General features: G+C 37.5%; 1 protein-coding gene and 1 pseudogene across 2 annotated transcripts in view; one reads left to right on the forward strand and one right to left on the reverse strand.

Moving 5' to 3' along the window:
* Nucleotides 1–605: 605 nt before the first annotated feature.
* LOC127619465 (tektin-2-like) lies at nucleotides 606–1,703 on the reverse strand (annotated as a pseudogene).
* A 6,530-nt stretch (nucleotides 1,704–8,233) lies between these two features.
* LOC127619643 (protein argonaute-3) overlaps nucleotides 8,234–14,528 on the forward strand; it is a 31,320-nt gene continuing 25,025 nt past the window's right edge. For both annotated transcript variants that reach the window (XM_052092583.1, XM_052092584.1), the window contains exon 1: nucleotides 8,234–8,742. In XM_052092583.1, coding sequence (XP_051948543.1) covers nucleotides 8,724–8,742 — 19 coding nt within the window. In that variant the 5' untranslated portion in view covers nucleotides 8,234–8,723. The remainder of the gene's footprint in view (nucleotides 8,743–14,528) is intronic.

The raw sequence follows: 14,528 nt of genomic DNA on the forward strand, positions 1-14,528 counted from the left end.
GTAAATATTGTGGAGTCCAACTGCATGGCCTCTGCCACCAACCCAAACTGCACCTGGGTCTAATGGGTTATGAGACCATCAATCAGAACGATGGCACAGACAGCAGATTATAATGTCTAAAGACCTAACAATGAGTGTCAGCAATGGGATATGATCAGGGGTAGAAAGAGTACTGAATAATAATACTCAAGTAAAAGTACTGTTACTTCTTAAAAAAGGTAGTTTGAGTAGAGTAAAAGTACATGTCCTAAAAACTACTCAATTAAGAGTAAAAGAGTAGCTAATTTAAAAGTACTCATGATTAGTGAGTACTGAGTTGCAAAAGCTATGCCCCTTTATAATAAAAACGTAATGCTGCAATTAAGAATGTAGCACACATACAATAATTTACATTCCCTTCTATGGCTGTTTGCCAGAAAGAATTAAAAAATAGGTATTTTATAGGTGTTTGTGACTGACAACTTTTAAAATACATCACTTATCTATGATAATGCAAACACTACATGAATCTGATTTAAAAAAAATAAAATAAAAGGATGACATGATTACAGAAATGAAAAGATAAAAAGGTATTTTCAATATCATAATGTATTAAACAATTACATTTAAATCAGTTTACGTTCCTGATGGGCCTTTTCCAGGTGATGAGTTCGTTTACAGAGAGAAAACTCCATGGCCATTCTTTGGGCCTACAACTCATTCTGCACCTAAGAGTGAAGAGGTATATGAACACTGTTATAATATTCAATACAAGACATTCACCATCTTAAAAGTACTAGGATTACTTAATTTTAAACTTTTAAAAGACCTGATCTATAAAAGTTGATCTATTCAATTTAAAGTAATCATCATATAGACCGAGATTTGCACCTGTGCTCTTGTGATGCTGCTATTCTCTCTTAGCTGAATGGAGGCCTGTATTTCTTCCTTGGGTCGAGTAATATTGTAATGGCTGAGCTGCAACCAAAGAAGACACATTTCAGTTCTTAATTGCATGTCTTGCTGGATTAATACAATCCATTCCTGAACAAAAACTGCCCAGTCTTTCAATTGTCAAGATGCTTAAGTCTGGTCCCTTCTTAGATTTAATCTATAACATATAGTATCTGTATTTTAAAAGAGACTATGACCATTTTAAGCAGACCAGGATAAACAAATATGTGTTGTATAACAGCTCATAAACTCACCCCGGGGCACCCTAGTGGGATTGGGCTTCAAGGAGATCTCAGGAGACTGTATAGTGAGAAACAAGCAGGACATGTCCACATCAAGAGCCTCCATTTAATCCTGAAGATCAATGGTCAGCTGTTGGCATACTTCCTGTAGGCCACTGAGAAGATTTTCAAACATTAGGTTTTACAGAGGAGATCTATGATGTTAACATGCAATAGTCATGTGAGATACAATACTCTACATTCATTGTCATTCAACACAAAGTGGAATACTATTGAATGCCTCAAACCAATTAATGGCACATTCAAATTTATAGTCTTACCACAGCTGTCCAAAGGCCTGATCAATATACTGCTGAAGGACCCGCTGTGCTCCATCAATCACCTTACTTCTTTCTTAAGCTCAGCTTCCACAGGGTCACTGACCAGCTCCATGCCATGAAGGCCTTCCCTCAAGCACTCCACAGTGACTTCCTGTGGCAGAACAGAGGCTGCAAGGGCACATTCTGTCTTCTCCTTGGACTTTAACATAGTAATGTGTTAATGGCTCATGAATATACTTGAGATGTTTGGGGTTGTCTCAAGTGACCCACCCCCACACAAAGGAATATTCTGGGTTCAGTAAAACTAAAGGTTAATCAACAGCATTTCTTAAAAAAAAAGAAGAAGAAAACAATCGAGGATACAGTGAGGCACTTACAATCGAAGTGAATGGGGCCATTTTTGTAGCGTTTAAAAGCAGAAATGTGAAGCTTATAATTTTATAAAAGCACTTACATTTATTCTTCTGTTAAAACTTATGTGTTATTTGAGCTGTAAAAAAAAATGTAATCGTGGTTTTGGGGGGATTGCAGGGTTTACGGCATAATATCGTCATGGCACAATTTGTAGAATTGGACATAACTTTACTCAGAAAAGTTTGGTTAGTGATTTTATTGCACTACAGTTATGTTAAAATGCATATTGTTTACGTCTTGTGGCAGTACTTTTATGAAGAGGAGGAGGGCGGAGCTGGGCCATGACTAAGCACGCCAGGCCCCCAATCGGGCTAATTAGCCAAGGAGAGGGATTAGCCCAATTGGGGGCCGAGCGTGTGTAGTCACTGACTGGCCCCACCCTCCTCCTCATCACAACTTTTTAAACAGTGAGTTTAAACTTTTACAGATTGGCCCCATTCGCTTTCATTGTTAGTGCCTAACCATAACCCAAATTTTTCCTTTTTTTAAACAATGGAAGGGAGAAGTCTAAATACATCAACATTATGCCATAAACGCTGTCGATTGAGCTTAACTTGTATTGAACCCAGAATATTCCTTTAAGACTGGGGTTCTTTTACATTAGCGTCTTCTGTTATGATACATTTTGGTTACTCAAATACTCAAGTTAACTACAAGAGCATGGAAAAATGTAGACTGAATTTAATTTAGAGATACGTTTTATTTGACCTTGCAAAGTTTTTTTCATGGTTTTTGAGGTTAAAGATATGTCACGCAACCTGTTAGCATCTGCTTAATTTGACTAGGTTCTACCAAATTACAGATAAGTTTGTGCCAAAATACCGTAGAGTTTGATGAAGTGTGGATGCCTTTGACATCAACAACAAAAGAGAACTTTTTAACAGTTTTAAATGTTAATAAACTACATTGCTATCGTAACTATGCACAATTATATGGTTAATTGCATTTTATTATTTGCATTTAGCATAGATTTTTCAGATTTCAGACACCGCAAGAAAACTGCAAAACCTAAAAAGCAAATTGTCATCAGTCACATCACATATACACTTTCCCATATAACCCAGCATGTGTTTAGAGTACACCCATATGCATTTCAAATTAAAAAGTTAATATTCCTTCCTGTTCTTTGCCAATTACCCTAAATATTTTACTGACTTACTGAAATTGAGACTTTTAGATGTGTGTTTTTCAGCTTGCTGTTTGAAACTCAGCAGTAGACAGTAAGCGAGTCTACTGGAAATTCAATAATTTAAGTCAGCTAGCATAGCAACACTCAACAATTACTCACTCAATGACGAACGTTTCATCATTCTGACCATGACAGTTTTGCGTCTAAATTGTCTCGGCGCTGTGACGCTACTGATAGTAAAATTATAGGCAGAGGCTATTTGCACTAATTGCAAATAGCGTTAGATGCTCTTTGCACTCTAGTGTAAATAGTGGCAGATATTATTACCCCTTGTTTAAATACTAACATACAGTTTGGCGGCAATGGTATCTCTCTCTGTGTGTGTGTGTTTTTTTTATTTATTATTATTTAGCATGCCTCAGACATCCCACACCAACCCCATCCCACACCAACCCCTAAACCACACAGGGCAACATGTGGCCCATAGCTCATTTATCATAAAAGCATTTTTATTTTTCATTGGATATTTCAGTTAACTTGCATTGGAACCTAACGCGTCACCACAAGCGTTTAACATAATCAGGGTTGCCAGATAAGAGACAAAACACCCCCAGTTTGAGATTTATAATTATATACTGCCTAATGTAATACTTATTTTGTGCAATCTGGCAATCATGCACATGAATGCACATTTTCTGTCTCTCGCTTTCCCCTTTGAACAAATTTAGCGATCTGTAGTGCAATATTCTGCTCAAGGAAAAGTGTTATACGGCTACTCTGTCCATTCTTGAGGCTGCTTGTGATGTTTGATGCTACTTTGCAGATAAACCTTCTTAGTGATTAAATTAAATATAAAAGTTGATCTCTGCATCATTGACACACGAGCAAAAGCAAGCCAGAGACGAATATGTATATGTATTTTTTATTTGTGCAATTTAGAAATCCCTTTGCACCTGTATGTTAATGTAACTCTTGCAGCAATCATTTATCATATTCATGCACCCTGTGTGATTCTGTTGTGTGCTGAAAGTCAAACCATCGAGGAGACCCGTATCATGCCGCTTTTAGCATGTAAACGGGTAATGTTTTAGAAAAAAATAAGTAAACTCGCCTGCTTTTCCCAAACATTTTTTTTATTAAAATAATACCCCTGATGTAGAGAGTGTTAAATTGAATAATAAATTAACAGGGAAGTAGAGATGGTAAAATACATTTATATGCTCAGTTATTCAGTTTTTTAATGCCTGATTTAAGTAGCTATTGTAGAGCAATACAATACTTTAGGCAATTGCAGAATAGTCCCATTAGTCACAAATACACTTCAGAAAATTGAGTATACAACTATCTCTGGGCTTAAAAAATATATAAAACATCGAAGTAAAACCACTAAAGAATGGCTTCATAAAAAGAAAATCCACCTTTGGAGTGGCCCAGTCAGAGCCCAGACCGCTGATCTATATATATAGATCACCGGAGTGGTGGTGGCGTAGTGGACTAAAGCACATAACTGGTAATCAGACCCATCTGATGGTCGCTGGTTCGATCCCCACAGCCACCACCATTGTGTCCTTGAGCAAGACACTTAAATCTAGGTTGCTCCAGGGGGATTGTCCCTGTAATAAGTGCACTGTAAGTCGCTTTGGATAAAAGCGTCTGCCAAATGCATAAATGTAAATGTAGATCAGTGGCCCAGACCTAAACCCAATAGAGAAGCTGTGGAATGACCCCAAGAGAGCCATTCACATCAGATATACTAAGAATATGGCTGAGCTGAAGCAGTTCTGTTACGAAGAATGATCCAAAATTCCTTCTGAACGTTGTGCAGGTCTAATTCGGCAAAAAAAATAAAAAATAAAAACACACACACACACACACAGAGAGAGAGATGCCATTGCCACCATACAATGTGGCCCCCCATGCACTACTTAAAGCCCGATGTGGCCTATAGTATCACCATAGTAGCTGGTTATTCTGAAAATTCTGATTAATGTGACTATAAAAAAATCCTAAATGATCTAAATGACAAATGCTGAATATACATAACTGAATTGCTCCTCTAAGACCAACTGCAAGAACTCTGTTATAATGTACTACTTAGGGAAACCACACTTTGGAAATGTGTGAGTTTCTTTTCAAAACCTACCTGTAGTTGTCTGCTATAGAGGGGTCTGGTTTCAGTGCAGGCAAGAATAATTTCTTAAGCTCAGAATTGGCCAATATCTCTGGTGGCATGCCCCCAATAGAAATGACCCTTGTAAGAACCTCCTGATCTGACAGATGACTTCATTTTGACCCCTGCAGTCTCGCTGCAGACTTAGAAATAAGTTCATAGTTTAATTCCATGCGTCTTGTTGTTTTCCCATACAATGGCAAGAAAAGGAATGTAATCCTTTTGGAATTAGCTGGTTTTCTGCATTGATTGGTCTTTAAATTGTGGCCTCATCTTTATCAAAGTCATAACTAGACAAACACAATGTGCTTAATCAAACAACACATAAACAATTATAATCTTTCATGTCTTTATTGAACACATCTAATTAAACATTCACAGTGCTGTGGAAAAAATATGTGAACCCTTGGATATAATAACTGGTCGATCCTCATTTGGCAGCAATAACCTCAATCAAGCGTTTCTGGTGGTTGCGAATTAGACCTGCACAACGTTCAGAAGGAATTTTGGATCATTCTTCCTAACAGAACTGCTTCAGCTCAGCCATATTCTTAGTATATCTGACGTGAATGGCTCTCTTGAGGTCATTCCACAGCTTCTCTATTGGGTTTAGGTCTGGGCTCTGACTGGGCCACTCCAAAGGTGGATTTTCTTTTTATGAAGCCATTCTGTAGTGGTTTTACTTCGATGTTTTGGAATCATTGTCCTGCTGCATCTCCCAATTTCTACTGAGCTTCAGCTGGCACACAGCCACCCTGACATTATCCTGTAGGATATCTTGATAAACTTGGGAATTAATTTTCCCTTGTTGCTGGCAAGCGGTCCAAGCCCCAAGCAGCCCAAAGTTCCCTCCCTCCACCGTACTAGCTGGAATTATGTTTTCACCTTGGTTTCATCAGTAAACAAAACATTTTCCCAGTAGCATTGTGGAGTGTCAAGGTGGTCTTTGGAAAACTTCAGCAATATTTTTGTTTTAAAGCAGTCCTGCCATGGGCATCATGTTTGTTTTTTTCTGTATAGTAGACTCATGAACAGAGATGTTATCCAGTTTCAATGATTCATTCAAGTCTTTAGCTGTTACTCTAGGGTTTTTTCTTTACCTCATTGAGCATTCTGCCCTTTGAGTCATCTTTGTTGGACGGCCACTTCTAGGGAGAGTAGCCACAGTACTAACTCATCTCCATTAATAGACAATTTGTCTAACTGTGGGCAGATGAATATACAAGTTCTTCGAGACAACTTTGTAACACATTCCAGCTTTATGACAAGCATAGCATCATAGGTCTTCTGATATCTCTTTTATTGTGAGGCATGGTCCACTTCAGGCAGATGCTTCTTGTGAATAGCAAACACAAAATGATTGAGTGCTTTTTTATAAGTCAAAGTAGCTCTAACCCACACCTCCAATCTCGTTTCATTAACTGGATGCCAGGTTTGCCAACTGCTGACTCTAATTAGCTTTTGTTGAAGTCATTGTGCAACCTACACTGTGAATGTTTGAATTATGTATTCAAATGTTCAAGAAAATACAATAAATTGTGTGTTATTAGTTAAAACAGATTGTGTTTTCTCATGATTGTAACTTAGATGAAGATCAAACCAGATTTTAAGACAAATTTATACACAAATGCAGGTAATTCCAAAGGGCTCACATAAGTTATCTTGCCACTTTAATCATGAAATCCATTCATTGTTCAGATATGACAACATACAGAACAGATAAAAAATAAATAAAAAGGCCTTACTTGCATACTGTGCAGATGCTCCAGATAGAAACATGTGGATCGGTTCAAGATTGTAGATTGTCTTCACATGCTCGGCAAAGGCAAAACAGGCCATAGCTCCAAAACTAAAGAAAAAGTTGCATTTGAACATGTATAAGCTAAATCTATGTGTAGAGTAGCAGTCTTGCTTACCTATGTCCAAACAGGGCAAATGGCTTTTCTTAATGTTGTGGAAGTAGTGCACTGATAACTTCATTAAGGACTTCCTGCATATTCAAGAAGAAGGGTTCTCTGGCTCTCCCTTCTCTGCCTGGTAGTCTAACTGAATACATTGCAAAAATTTACAAAATCTATAACAAAAAATGCTAAGCCTCTTCAAAATAAATAAATAAATTATATATATCCATCTGACACTTACACTTACAGAGCTATCAGAAGTTTGTGTTATTGATTGCAATACTGATTTGAGATCAGACATTTTTAGCTTGGATAAACACTTTAAATCAAATAATTTTAATTGTGAAGCCCAGCACTGATTTTAATGCAATAACCATTCAGATTTTAAGCTGTTACATAAATGGAATTATTATTATTATTTTTTTTTTAAATGAATTAATCTTTATGTTTCAGCCCATAGAAATGATACAACAACAGATTTGATCAAAACTATGTGGAAGGCTACTACTCTCAAGTTTAAAGTGTTGTTCCTGTACAACCTTCTTCTTAGGTAACCTGTTATATATTAGAAACACACTGCTGTCATTGGCAGACTTCAGTTTGTAGTAAACTTTTTTTATTTTTTTTACTGAACAAAAAACACAAATTAACAAGACGATGCAGCTTATACAAGGGACCAGTGAAATACACACACATACACACACACACACACACACACACACACACACACACATATATATATATACAGTTTGTAGTAAACTAATGCTATTCAAATGTATATACTTGGTAAATATTAAGATGAAAACGGTTTGTATGGTGGGAAAATATTTTATTTAACTTTAAAAGCGAATTATTTGTAATTAAAGACATAACGCTAACATTACATTTGAACTCATATTAATATGACTGACTTATGGTGCAAATAGATAAGAATTAGGGGAGAGAGAAAAAAAAACCCCCCACCGAAGTCGTAATTTCACAAGGAGTTTATTTATCATGTTTTAAACCACTCATGAATAAAACCATCAAAGGCGGATTAAACATGACATTATGCTCGGAAGTGACGATGTTTCCTGCAGTTGGTATTTCCTGTAGGGTCTCCCTGACTGAATCGAGGTGGTAAACCCGAGTCAAACCGGTAACTGGACCGACTGTGAGTCGATGAGGCGGAAACGGCCGCGGGTGAACTAGGACGAAAGCCACTGAAATAAAAGGCACATTTTCGACTCACTAAGGGAAATCAAGCTATTAACTTCGTATCTGATTGTTTGTCTTTAAATGTTAGACGCCGTCACTTTAGAACAGACATTAATGGTTCGAAGCTGCTGACAAACTCTTCCGCGGTGGCTGTTACAAATATTTTCCTTTGAGTCTTTGGCGAGGTCTTGGCTTGTCAGCGGAGAACTATTATATATCTCCGATATACGGTAGTAGACTGCCGTTTGGCAGACTGACACGGTACTGGCTGGGTGGACCTCCGACCAGAGCAGAACCTCAGAGCCGAGCGGCCCACAGTGGGAGCCGGGGAGCGAGGATATTCAGCGGCTTGGAACAAACCTTCAGCCGGTATTTTATCTCCTGGAGCCGGCTAGAATCCGGACTTAGACCTCATGAATGGAAATCGGAACTACAGGTACGTCGCTATTTTTCAGTTTGAGTAACCGATTAAGGGGGCGTTCAGACTGAACGCGTTCTTGCGCTAAAAATAAAAAGCTAGACGCAGCGCAATGAATAAAACGGAACGCAGGTGTCTCGAGACGCGTTTTTTAAACGTTGACGTTCTGTTCAACTTGACGCGGCGCAACGGTCAAGCGCATACTTTGGATATAAAAAAAAAACCCAGCGCAGACGGACACCCAAACGCGTTCGGTTCATATTTCATTCCTCTGAAGAACTCCATTTAACTTTGTTGCGTTCACCGGCAGCGCAACATACATTCATTGCCTAGCAAGCGTCCTTGGTGAATTGTTCGTACTGCTTTACGTGTCAAAACACCACGTTTGTGCACTGAGTCATTTTTACTGCTCATTTTACGTTAGGGCGTAGCAAACAAATGTTTTGTACGAGGGTTTGGTTAGCGGTGGTATTTTGGCTATCAATCGCCAAATGTGGAAGTTCCTGACTGACTCACTCGCTCTGGTGACGTCACAGCGTCGTGGCACAGCTGTCACGCACAGGTGCTGCTTGCGTCAGGTGCGGCAGTTCTTGATCTGCTGGTGGAAGCGTGAAGCGAAAGATGGAGGAGGGGTAACGAGTTTCTGATCGTCAGTTGCCATGACAACTGTCACTGAATCACCGCTCTATCAATCTGTATGACCTAATTTTAAAGGGAAAAATTGTGCGTTTTATGAATCTCCTTTGTGATATTACTCGATGATTATATCTCATAGTGGTCGAAGGATGAATATTTACTGAGTAATGAATTATTTTGTAGAGGTGTGTTAAAATGGCAGTTTTCACGTATGATTTTGGAGCAAAACCATTGATCCAAAAATTTATTTGATCATTATTTTATTTTTATACAGAGATTAGTTGGTCTGTTGACTTAGGGTTAGTTCACCCAAAAATGAAAATGATCCCATAATTTACTCACCCTCAAGCCATCCTAGTTGTATATGACTTTCTTCTTTTAGCCAAACACAGAGTTATATTAAAAAAAGATACTGGCTCTTCCAAGCTTTATAATCCGAATGAATGGTACCTTAGATTTTGAAGCCCAAAAAAGTGCATCCATCCATCAAAAAAAGTTATCCATATGGCACCAGGGGGTTAATAAAGGCCTTCTGAAGCATTGCCTTTTTGTAAAAATATCCATATTTATAACTTTTAAAAACTATAATCACTGGCTTCTGGTAATGGCCGTCCATGCGTTCACTGGCTTCCTCTATCCTCTGCTCTATCCAGCGTTCGTCACTTCTCACTGGAGATTACACTACACCTACATCATACGCCGTAACTCGACTCTCTCGTGAACATGCGGACGGCCGTTACCGGAAGCCAGTGATTATAGTTGAATAATATAGTTGATTACAGTGAATATATCTCTGATTGTGTTTGGCTGAAAGAAGAAAGTCATCTACAACTAGGATGGCTTCAGGGTGAGTAAATGTTTGGGTGAACTAACACTTTAATCTTTGTTGCATTATATGCTAAAGGCAACAGTTAAAAAATGGTTGGCTTGGCTGTAACTCAAGAAGTATTAAAGATATCGTAATATCCTTTTAGATTCTGGCTCAGAACAAACTTTTCTGTTGATATCTTAATTTTTAAGGCCTTATATGGTTCAATAAATAATTATATATATATATATATATATATATATATATATATATATATATGTGTTGTAATCTTGTTTCCCTCTATCAGTTATATGCAACTAAAAAGTTGCATATAACATACTAATTTTAACAATGTCTGAGTGCCAAAAATACACTGAAATGGTTAAGTTGAATAAATAATGGTAAATTTCTAGTTTCAGCATTATTTGTACTCCAGACATTCCTCTTTGAATACAATAAGAATCAGCATTATACAAATAGGGCTTTTCCACTGCATGGTTCAACTCGACTCAACTTGAATCTGCTCGCTTTTTGGGGGTTTTCCACTGTGGATAGTACCTGATACCTGATAATTTTTTTTTTTAGTACCACCTCGGTCAAGGTTCCAAGCGAGCCGAGCCGATATTAAATGTGACGTCAAAAACCTGCAGATCACTGATTGGTCAGAGAGAATCGTCACTACCAGCGTCACTGGATTTCCGACACGCAACATCAACCCGCTAGTTTTAAAGTTAGCAACAGCGATAACAGTATAATTTGTTCACGTGACTTTCGAATTGTGAAAAAAGAAATGGCTGTGTGCAAAACCATACCTTGGTCAATAAACGAGGTGCAGACTGGCTGGAGTCCACGGTGGAGGATGGTTTATATTCTTTATATTCTGCTTGAAAGCTTCACTTTATTTAGTTGACTAGCTACTGGGAAGCTTGCTTCTAAAACAGCTGGGCCAATTTAACTGTTACACTTGTGTAAAATCAACTGCTTTATGCAGCACAATGAGCTTGTAGCTAACAGCTAGCGGTCATGTTATTATGTCAGTTTGTGTCATGTTTAAGATGATGTCACAGCAGTAGAGGCGGCGCAACTATGATGAACTGCCTATAATCCCACCCACGTTAAGATGGCACTAAACTGCAGTGGAATTGCAAGATCGGAAACGTAAAGCGAGTCGAACTGTAATGTGCTGTGGAAAAGTGACAAAAGTGACCCACATTTGGTTTTCGACCATTGAAAATGGGTAAAATTCAACAATTTGCATATGGAGCCACATTGAGATCCCAATTCTCTGGAATCGAAGCATATAGGGCCTTATAAATGAACATACATAAAGGAAATTTTGTTTTAAACCATCATTTAAAAGGATATTAAGATATCTTTAATACTTCAGGTACAGGCACGCCAACTTTGGAAAAATAACACGAAAAGTGCTTTAACCCATTTTTTTTTTTTTTTTTAAGCTGTCACTATTGGCATATAATGCAACAAGGGTCGCTAAATTTTAGTAACAGACCTACCAATCTCTGTGTAAAAATAATAATAATTATGCTGCCACCTTTTTAAGCGTATTTGTTTTTACAGTAGCTCTAGTTTTGCTCCAAAATCATTGGTGAAAATTGTCATTTTGACACCCCTCTACAAAATAGTGGATCACTCGGTAAATATTCATCCAAGGCATTTAGTATTTTGACTTTCATCTTCATTTATGTATTTCTTTCACCAGAAAAAAATAATAGTATCAAAAGTAAAATTTTGAGCTGGGGACCTCTGATTGAGTTGGCAAGGAATGACCCATTTGTATTACCCCTTTCACAATAAATATTGTCCCAAATGAGAGAATAACGCTTTCCAAATCGTCTGTGAATAACTTGGTAGAGAGAAACAATATGAGTGCAAACTTTTCTTTAAAGAATGTACATTAAAATGATGGAGAGATGACAATGTACTGTAAAATACATTTTAAAATATGTCTTGCTCAAAAGTACAAGCAGATTTGTTTGATTTCTTTCTGTTTTAAAACTATGGAATAGAATAGAATAAAACCATGATTAATTTCTTGATTTCTGACCAGTTTTTAGAAAGCAGACAGAAATTGTAATGTCAGATTAGTTAAATGCTAATTTTATAGACTTCTTTGAAAATGTTCATGGACCCCTGTTTGAAAACCCTTGGTCTAATATTTCAGTTTGTGTTCCAGAATATGAGTAATAGTTTCTTTGAATTTGATATTCAAAGAAATATTTGAATATAGTAGTCTGTAGATTCTGACACTTGGCAGATTGACCACTTTTGCTACTTGGCCAATCGGGCATGGTTATCATCCAATGCTGATTATCACAAAATTGCCAGATATTATCTAATCAATCTCTGTGGACAATATATTGATCTATCACAAAGGATAGCTTATATTTTCAAAGTGTAGTGGCTGTCCAGTTTTAGGCAATTTTAAATTCTTTTTGCCTACCTAGCTGTAAATAATTCAATGATGATAAGGGAGATGTTGTGTCTGATTCCCTGAATGAGTGAAACTCTTGTAAATGTGCCATCACCTATTTGCCAGTTAAGTCACTGTGACATTCCAATTAACAGCTCAACAATAGTCTTTTAAACTAATCTGAGAGTATGATAATGCAATACTGTCCAACCTGCAGTGTTCCCAGTCTATAATGTCAAGAAACCCCAAGCTATATTTAGCACACCCTTTTCGGAAATTTCAATTATAGCAAGAAAAATGTCCTCAAGTGAGCGTGAACAGTGAGTGATCAGAACAATCATGCATTTGATCAGGTTTGTGCTAGTCTGTGCACGAGCGTAAGAGAATACTTGCATGTGTGACTTACATGTTCAATAACATATATAACTATATATGGAAACATCTGTTTTTCCCTTTAATTGGTTGTTAGTTTAGTCTTTGTTGCCATGGTGAGAGGGAAGCCACATGGGTACCACGGGTATAGCAACGGCTAACTGGGAAGAGTACGAAGCAGTTGGGAGCAGAATTCCCCTTACACACACCTCTCAAAACACTTTCTCAGTATAAACTCCCTCAAAAGCATCTTAACAACAGCAGTAACCGTTTTTGCCCTTTACTTTTACATTAGGTGATTATCTGCCACTCAGTGTGAGAAAAGAGAAGCGTGATGTCTGATGTCAGAGCTGATATTCAGAGTGAAAGAAAGGTGGAAAGAGTCTCGTATTAAGGCACCCACTCAAGTAGAACTAAACATCTCATAATGTAACTTTCCAAAGAATGATAAATGGTCATGCGTGTGCTATTAAATGATGTTTACAAAAGTCCATTCATTGTTTTGAATGAACCTAATCATCTTAAGTCTTTAAATGTATAGACTGATAACATATGTGAAATAATTTTAAGATTAAGTTTAAAGCGATAGATTTGGTGAAGTTTCATTCAAAATATTCACAAAAATCTATCCTCATAGATATCAATAAATTGCAAACACAACAAGTTTTATAAAAAATTGTTTTTTTTTTGTCAAATGTATGTTGCACAATTATTGGCACCATTTTATTCAATACTTTGTGCAACCTCCCTTAACCAACATAACAGCTCTTGAGTCTTCTCCTATAATGTATAATGATTGTGAAGAACACTTGGCAAGGGATCTGAGACCATTCCTACAGGGGTCAGAGGACTAGGATGGCCATGGCATAACCTTGATTTTGTTGTCAGTGAATAATTTTTGTGTTGATTTTTGATGTGTGTTTTGGATCATTGTCCTGCTGGAAGGTCAAACCAGAGTCCATGATGCCATGTATTAAAATAAGATGTCCGGGACCTCTGGCATAAAAACAGCCCCACAATGTTAAATATCCACCACCATATTTTATCATGGGCATGAGGTACTTTTTCATATGGCTACCTCTCTGCATTTGCCAAACCCGTCTCTGTTTGCTGCCAAAAAGCTCTATTTTTGTTTTATCTGACCACTGAACCCGATCCCATTTGAAGTTCCAGTCGTGTCTGGCAAACTGAAGACGCTTGAGTTTGTTGTTGGACGAGTGCAGAGGCTTTTTACTTTAAACCCGTCCAAACAACTTGTTGTGATGTAGGTGACGTCTGATTGTAGTTTTGGAGACTTTCTGACCCCAAGATCCAACTAATTTCAACAATTGTTCACCTGTGATCTTTGGAGAATTTTTGGCCACTCGAACCATCCTCCTCACCATACGTGGAGACAATATAGACACACGTCCTCTTCCAGGCGGATTCTTAACATCTCCAGTTGATTGGAACTTCTTAATTATTGCCCTGATGCTGGAAATTGGTTAATGCTTTAGCTAATTTCTTATAGCCACTTCCCATTTTGTGAAGCTCAACAACCTTTTTCAATTAGTTTAC

Source organism: Xyrauchen texanus, chromosome 26, assembly GCF_025860055.1.
Source record: "Xyrauchen texanus isolate HMW12.3.18 chromosome 26, RBS_HiC_50CHRs, whole genome shotgun sequence".
NCBI classification, from domain to species: Eukaryota; Metazoa; Chordata; class Actinopteri; order Cypriniformes; family Catostomidae; genus Xyrauchen; species Xyrauchen texanus.